The 8,585-nt window shown below is 34.6% G+C and overlaps 1 protein-coding gene across 1 annotated transcript; it reads left to right on the forward strand.

Annotated features, from left to right (window-relative positions):
- The first annotated feature begins 734 nt into the window (after positions 1-734).
- Positions 735-1,972, forward strand: LOC108379568 (uncharacterized). Its single transcript, XM_017635925.1, has 3 exons — positions 735-885; positions 935-1,474; positions 1,743-1,972. Exons 1-3 carry the CDS (start codon positions 735-737, stop codon positions 1,970-1,972), a joined length of 921 nt encoding a protein of 306 aa, XP_017491414.1.
- Positions 1,973-8,585: the final 6,613 nt, after the last annotated feature.

Here is an 8,585-nt window from a genome sequence, read left to right on the forward strand (position 1 = left end):
GAACGTAGTACACTATTACACAACCAGAGGCTAAGGGCCTTATTTTGTATCACGAACGATAGGCAAAACGAACGATTCGTCTTCAGACGACAACCTCTCTGATTGCGATTTTAAACTCTATCGTTCGCCTTCGTCTTTGCATACATACATTACGTTGCAAGGGTCTCGACTGCGTTTAAACCGGCTAAAATGATGCCGCCGGACTAATCGTTCGTGTGCCTATCGTATAATAACGCTGTAAGTCTTTGCATTTGACAGTGACGGTGCAGAACTGACGCCTACGCTTATTAGAATGGAATATAGTAATTTTATTAGCAGGTGCAACCCTATTAAAATTCTAAATTAAAAAGGTCACTCTCCTATCTATACCTAATATATTAGAGAAAATCTCGCCAAAATCCATTCAGTAGTTTTCGAGATTACCGCGTACAAAGAATATCGACTCTCCTTAATAATAGGTGTGTACTCGTACGCCTAACTATCTAAAGTTTTAGAAAACTTTTACTGGTTTTGCGTTCTCGTACCCCAAAAACTTGCAAAGTAGGGGAAATTGAGAGAGCAAAATGTGAAAAAGAGCTGCAAATTTCTGCTGGAAAAATTTTTCCCAGCGAAAACTTGCAAGTAAGAAAATCAGCTGATCACCAACATGTGTAAACAAACGAAAAAGTGAAGCTTACAAATATTTTGCTTTTAATTTATAAATTAACAAAAGCGTACGATGGAGAAAGTAAGTAATGGTGCACAACACAAAGTTTATTGACTTAATTATAATATATGAGTCAACCAATCTTGTGGACACTCTTGAGGAATTTCTTCCTGAATCACAACCTTCAGGCGCAGTTGCTGCTGTTGGCAAAGTTGGACTTCAAAATAAGACCGTTGAAGGTATATATTCTTGAATATTTGAGTTATATATTTTTAATATGTCCTACAGATGCAAACAAAAATACGATGATTGTCAATACCATTGCCTTATTGATGGAGTCGAGCTCATCTGAAAGTGATGGTGAGGAAGATCGCATACTTTTGCATAAAATTTTGTCTTCGGACATTTGCCTTTTCACAAGTGAACGAACTCCGCGAAATTGTATTGTGAATTATGCAGAGCAAATAGTGCCAACGTATAGCGAAAAAGAATTCCGGACGAATTTCCGGATTTCAAGAAGTTTATTCGAAAACCTTAGTGAAAGATTTCTGCATTCAAGGCAGTACAAAAAACTCAGAGAGGACAAAAGGCTTTCGCATAGAGTTCACTTACTGGTGTTTTTGTGGTTCGCTGGACACGAAGCTTGCAGTAACAGAGATTTAGGGGACCGATTTGACCTTTGTCTGTCAGCGGTGACAAACGTGATTAGCAGAGTTACAATGTTCATAAGTTCATTGAGTCCTGATGTAATAAAATGGCCTACTGAAGACAAAAAACGAGCAACGAGCGAATTTTTCAACAGAAAATGTTTCTTCTCTAAAGCAATCGGTAATTATATTCACATTTATATATGTACATACTGCAGGGCTGACTTGAAACGTTGGTATCTGCATTCGCAGTCAAAACTAGAAACAACTTAGTATAATGCGGATGTGCTCTTTTTATTTATACAAAAGAAAAGTTAAAATTTTAAATGTGTAGATACGGTAATATTTTTGCAGGTACCCACCTTTGTCAACAGGATTTCTCTGAAATTGCTGAAGATATGCATTGTATTTATGTAAATATAAGCATTATTCTATTAATTTTAACTTAGGTTGCATAGACGGCACTCACATCAGAATAGACCCGCCAAAGACCGGAAAGGATGATTATATAGATAGAAAGGGGATTACATCAATTTGTCTACAAGGAATTTGCAATGAAGATATAAAACTTATAAATATATTCGTGGGATATCCTGGATCTAGCTACGATAGCTGGGTTTTTACAAATTCAACTATTTACGATAAATTGTCTTCGTATTTTGGAGGTAATATTAATTGAAATACATATCGCTATCATTGGAAAGACATTTTCTCACCCTTTTTATTTCTTGTCGAATAAACTTTTTTGGTGATGCAGTCTAATGTACATACATTTGTTGTCTTTAAATATGTACATATTTTTTTTCTGTATTTCAGATTATTACCTTTTGGGTGATTCAGCGTACCCATGTAGCAAATTTTTAATAACACCATACAGGGATAATGGGCATTTGACTAGTGCCCAAAAATATTTTAATATTAAGCTCAGCTCCGGACGTGCATACTTTCGGCATCTTAAAGCAAAGGTTTAGGCAGTTGTATTACTGCAAGTTAAGAAACATGGAGAAACTGTGTCACTTCGTAAGAGCTTGCTGCGTTTTGCATAATATTGCAAGTGAAGATGACCTAGAATTTATTTCTGAGGTAGCTCCAGATATTATTGAAGAAGTCACAACGCGCGGCGAAATTTCTAGGGGAAACTCTGTACGTGATCACATATGTCAACAGCTACAAGTTCTCCGTCAAAATACATAATAAACTAATATACACACAGTCTCTCACAGAAGTATTTGTTGTTTAGTTTTTCACAATATTCAAAATGTTCTTCATTATAAATCTTTTTCGCTAATTTTTAATCTAAAAGATTCGATTCTATAACAAAACCAATATACATCAACGTTGAAAGCTTTGTACAAAATTTCAGAGAATTTCAAGAAATGGTCATCATAATANACCAATATACATCAACGTTGAAAGCTTTGTACAAAATTTCAGAGAATTTCAAGAAATGGTCATCATAATATCATCATAATTCAAAACTAAACAACGAATACTTCTGTGAGTGACTGTGCATATACAAATTAATTAATCACATATATGTATTTATTTCTTTTGTACTTTCATTTGCACTTAAACTACAAATTAATTAGGAATATTTGGCATTATTCATAAAAAATAAAGTAGGTTTATAGAGCATTATAAACTGACGTTTTCATAAATTTTTCAGTTTATAAACCTTTTTTAAAGCTACTTTATTTTTTATGAATAAGGCCAATTGAATATAAGCCGTTGATATGTACCATTGTCCACAAAATAATAGGAGTGCAATATTTTGACCAGTTGCACTTTATTATACTAGAATTAAATGGGCTACCAAACTGCATACCGCAATTTGTTCTAAAGATTCTGATTTAAAAATTTTAAATTTGGGTGAAAATTTGCGAAATTTTTATAATTTTTCTACAAAGCTTGAAACCTGAATTTGTATGGTGTTTGTTGTATAGTCAGCTAGACTTTTATAAAAAAAAATAAAAACATTAAATAAACAAAAGACAAAATAGGCAAAACTGGTCAAAATATCGCACTCCTATTATTTTGTTCATACTAAATAATAAACATTTAACATAAATTTTAAGTTCAGACTTTCACATTTCATTTAAGCGTATACATATATAAACAAGTAATTTTTTATCAAAAAAAACAATACGTTCAGCTATAAGTTTACCGCATTTGTTCCTGGAATAAAGAAAACTTGTATGAATGAAATATAGTTCAGTATTATTGTATGTAGATATTACAAATTCTCATTTGGTAATGACCATGGTTTTACTTTTTCAGCTAATCAGCTATCGACTTCATTATCAGCAGTTTTTCTATTTCCCTCTGCTCTTTCCTTTCCGCCAAATCAGCCTTTCTCTTCAAACTCTCCTCAAATAGTTTCTCCAATCTTTCATCCGACTTTTCTTTTTTTTCTAAATACCGCTCTAGCGAAGTTTTCTTTTGTTGGAGGTGTGCGGCGTGAAATCGGGGTCGTCTACTATATACAAAAAAATATATTAAATATATTGTATGTTAGAAATATTTATAATTTAAACATATGTACCTGGTGTAGCTGGCGAAGTTTTCCTTTTGTTGGAAGTGGACGGCGTGAAATCGGGCTCGTCTACTACATTGAAGTAAATGACTCTAATGAAGTAAATGAGCGATAGGTACATATCGATGGCTGAGTGGAAGATCGACCTATCTCGGCAGCCAATTCAAAAATGCCCTATCTCAGAAAACTTTTAAAGAACGCTCTACTTCAGAATTTTATTGAAAACCACCCTATCTCAGAATTTGGTANCGAAGTTTTCCTTTTGTTGGAAGTGGACGGCGTGAAATCGGGCTCGTCTACTACATTGAAGTAAATGACTCTAATGAAGTAAATGAGCGATAGGTACATATCGATGGCTGAGTGGAAGATCGACCTATCTCGGCAGCCAATTCAAAAATGCCCTATCTCAGAAAACTTTTAAAGAACGCTCTACTTCAGAATTTTATTGAAAACCACCCTATCTCAGAATTTGGTAGAATAACGCCCTATCTCAGAATTCGGTTCAAAAACACCCTATCTCAAACGAAAATATATTGAAAATAAGCTGAGATAGGGCGTTTTTTAATCGGCAGCTGAGTTAGGGCGTTCTTTAACCAAATTCTGAGATAGGGTGTTTTTCAATCAAATTCTGATGTAGGGCATTTTTGAAAAGTTTTCTGATATAGAACGTTGTTGAAAAATTTTCTCAGATAGGGCGTTTCGAACTGGCTGCCGAGATAGGTCGATCTTCCACTCAGCCATCGATATGTACCTGGTGTAGCTGGCGCCGCATATAAGATTTCTTCTACATCAGTGCTGATGTCAAGACTCGGCATCTCGCTGTCCACGACACATGTAGGGTATATCGACTTCTTATTTTTAAATATTTCGTGGAGTTCACTTCATGTACATAAACATAAATAAAAAAATTTATTTATTTCACTTAAAGCATATTAAAAAACCTAACGCAGACCTACTTTTGATATGCGCAGAACTGTCTAGCCCTTCCCGTCTTGGAGTTATTCGAAGCCGCTTGCTTGTAGTTCCGTTCTAAGCTATAGAATTTCGTCTCAACTTGCACCGCCGTAAACATGTAGCCCATTTCGCAAAGTTCCTTGCTAACTGTACTCCACATTTGCTTCTTGTTTTTTAGCGAAGCACTTTTTCCAACCCTTGGACGTAACTCCCTAACCTTCTGGACTAAAAATCTCGTTGGCGCATCCAACCACAATGGCTTTGCTAAATCTGGCGATTCTCCAGAGGCCGTATCCACATTTTGCTGATATGCACAATCAGGCTGCTCAGATAGAGACATGTCTGGTTCTTTTTGGGAAAACGTTATTTGTCCAAACGTATCTTCCCCGGCGACTTGCTGTATTACACACTGCCGATAATCTGCATCTGCAGGTTTAAATACGTAAATAAAAAGTGTTTGTTCACATTGCTTATAGTCTAATAATCTTAATTTCTGTTTCTTACCTGCTTGAATGTTTTTGAAAGTTCCTGGGGAACAATTAATTGTTAATTCGTTGTTATTTTCCATTTTTATTCTTTATTTTTTCCCACCAAATAAGGGCAAGGGCGGACCTACAAATTATAGTTGCGATGAAAAAACTGTTAAATAAACAATTGAGTATTACTACTGGGAATCTGCTGCAGAGAAACAGAGTTATCCGATAGAAAAATATGGATTTTTAAGAATTATATACCATTTCTACGAAAAGTTGTTTACATGGAAAACTTTGAGCGCTTTGGGCGACCTCTAAATATTTTTTGATTTTAAAATAAAAAATAGGGGCATATTTTTTCGGTATAGAACAATCCTAGGGGGTGAGAGCATAAAAATTCCGACTTTAATTTTTCACGTGTATTTTTGGACCACCCTAATGTACGTACATACATACATATCGTCACCTGAAATGCAAAATTATGTAACAACATCGTCACTGAAATTGAAAAAGTCGTGACTAATTGTTCTTTCTTAATAAAACCATGTGGGGAGTTGTAATTTGATGAAATCCATCAAAGCAATCAAAAAGTGAATTTTGAATTTTTTATAAATTATGACTTTTTGCATTCCAGTGACGATGTTGTTACGTTATTTTGCATTTCAAGAGACGGTATGTTGATACTAAAGTACTTGTACATATGTACGTGAACCTAATGAAATAAAAACAACAAAGTAGGATTTATAAATCCTGTCTCTCACTGAAATTCCAACAAATGTAGCCTATGTACATACATACTTATATACGCAAACAAAGAAAGCATCAGCTCCTTACGCTTTTTTGAATACAGCACCTAACAAAAAAAAAACTATTTTGAAGAAAGAGTGCCTTAATGTATTATATGTTAGGTATTAATTTTTAAATAGGTGGCAGCCAAATTAAAAAAACCAAAAGCTATCCGGAGACCATATTCTTTCACTTGATACCTCATTTCTTAGTCCAATGAACTTTGAAAATCTTATTATTTTTAGAAATGTGGCAACCCTACTCAAAAAATAATAGATTATTTGAACATCTAAGAGCCGAGCCAGTTTATTTGACACCTCATTTCTGGTAATACAACGAACAGTGCTGGTGCTATAACTTTGTAGACAGCTGGTAACACTATAGATACTCAAAATACAGATGATACTTAAAAAATTTCGTCTAAATCCGTTCAATGGCGTGGTCTAAATATCTCACCTTTCCTTTATTCTATGTATAGAAGATAGTAAGTTTAAATAGGTGGCAACCCTCTTTAAAATTAAAAAAGATTTTTTACATGCGAAGGCCATGCTCTTTCATTTGGTATCTCATTTTGTAATCCAACGAACGGCAAAATTGTTTTCACTTCTTAAAAGGTGGCAACCCTACTCAGAGAAGTAATACGTTATTGCGCATGTAAGTCCTTTCGGTAGACAGTGACGGTACAGAACAGATGCCTAGCTTTATTATGATTGAATATAGTAACATTATTAACAGGTGGCAACCCTATTAAAAAAAATTAGTGCTCTTCTAGAGGCCTATTTCTTTCATTTGACACCTCATCTTTTGTAATCCAACGAATGGTGCGGATCTTATAGTTTTCTAGATAGGTGGCAACGCTATTAAAATTCTGAGTAAAACAGATGCCACTCCTGCCGATGCCGAGTATATTAGAGAAAATCTCGTCAAAATCCATTCAGCAGTCTTCGAGATTACCGCGTACAAATAATCTCGACTTTCCTTATACTATGTATATATAGAAGATATGCAAGTTGGGACATAAAAAACTTGCATTTTTAATAATATCTAAAGAGTTTCTCCTTTGCAAATGATGCTTTGACGCTTTCTCATTTACAATTGACTATTCTTACACATTTCGTTTAATTTATTTAGTGATGGTTAGAACATCGTCGTGTACATATGTGTCGCTACTCGCTTGAGTGCTACCCCATGCGACCAATAACGTAACATTTTTTGGCGGAGGTAAGTTTTTAATATTTTTTTTTAAGTTTGAAGTCGAAATTATGTTTCCTATTTTAAAGGTAACGATAAAAGAGTACTTTATCATTTCTGTTAATACACACTTCGTTTTTTTTTTTGAAAACTCTTTTTTCAACACTTTTATTGGGGTCACTGGGGAGCCAATGCGACTTATTGTGTGATTTTCTTTATGCACCTAATTAAGGGTTAAGTCTTCCCCACGTATGATGACACAAAGTGACGGTAAGTTCACCAATGCGTCAAGATACATTTTCGTGGACCCCCACTTACAACGCCAACGTAGACCACTGTCGAGTCTCTTGTGGACCGCTGGACTACTTTGATAATCAATGGTGTATGTAAATTTCTTGAACAAGAAAGTTTGCGTATATCTAAGTTCATGTAAAATATATACATAAGCTATTCGTTGTATTACACTTTCTTTAATTTTCGTTTACCTATTAAATACTTCTGAATTCAAAATACACTTCGTTTTGATATTTAAATTGAGAAATAATGTCGAATAAATTTCATTTTCTGTGTTAAATACATTCAAATAAGGTTTAAAATCGCGGCAAGAAATTATGTTACTCATACGCTATGTATCCCCGCGTGTGTTCACACTTAATAGAGGAAAACAATAACTATTGACTACGCGAATAGCCTGGCGGAAGTTACCGCCGACGGAAAGTATCTGGAAATTTGGGATATCGGTTTTCAACAATATTTTTTTAAATATAACATGGCCCTGGGGTCTTGGACTATACGAAGATACTACTTATGGGTATAAAAAGCGACTAACCACTTTTAGAAAGTAAAAATAAAAACTTGCGCCAGCTGCGATATGAACCAGGGTCTCAAGCTTGTTAAGCGAATACTCTCTCTATATGCCAATACCGCATTTGAAATTTCTTTGATTATGTGCGTTCACATCATTATACCGTTAATTGTACCCACTACAGATATGTCGGGGACTAATTATCTCCAATTGTGTCTGCGAAGGATGGGATGATACTAATTGACCCATCGGGACTGATCCGGGAATACTCTCTTTAGAGACTAGTCGCACAATTTTTTGCAGGGTTTACACTACTCGCGCGCACACCTACGCGAAAATAAGAAATGGTTTACATAAATGGTTACATGAATTTAAAACACCTAAAAAGCAAATACATATCTGCAGAAGAAGCATAAAGCGTTTCAAAAGATATTTACAAATCTCGTATCTTTTAAGACATCACCTGAGTTTTCGTGGTGTTAAGGTGTAGGTAAATGTATAAGGTCAAACAAATGAAATATTAAAACAAGAAACATTTTTCGAAATGGTT

Source organism: Rhagoletis zephyria, unplaced genomic scaffold (assembly GCF_001687245.7).
Source record: "Rhagoletis zephyria isolate East Lansing unplaced genomic scaffold, Rhagoletis_zephyria_1.1 Rzeph_scaffold_16685, whole genome shotgun sequence".
Classification (NCBI taxonomy): domain Eukaryota; kingdom Metazoa; phylum Arthropoda; class Insecta; order Diptera; family Tephritidae; genus Rhagoletis; species Rhagoletis zephyria.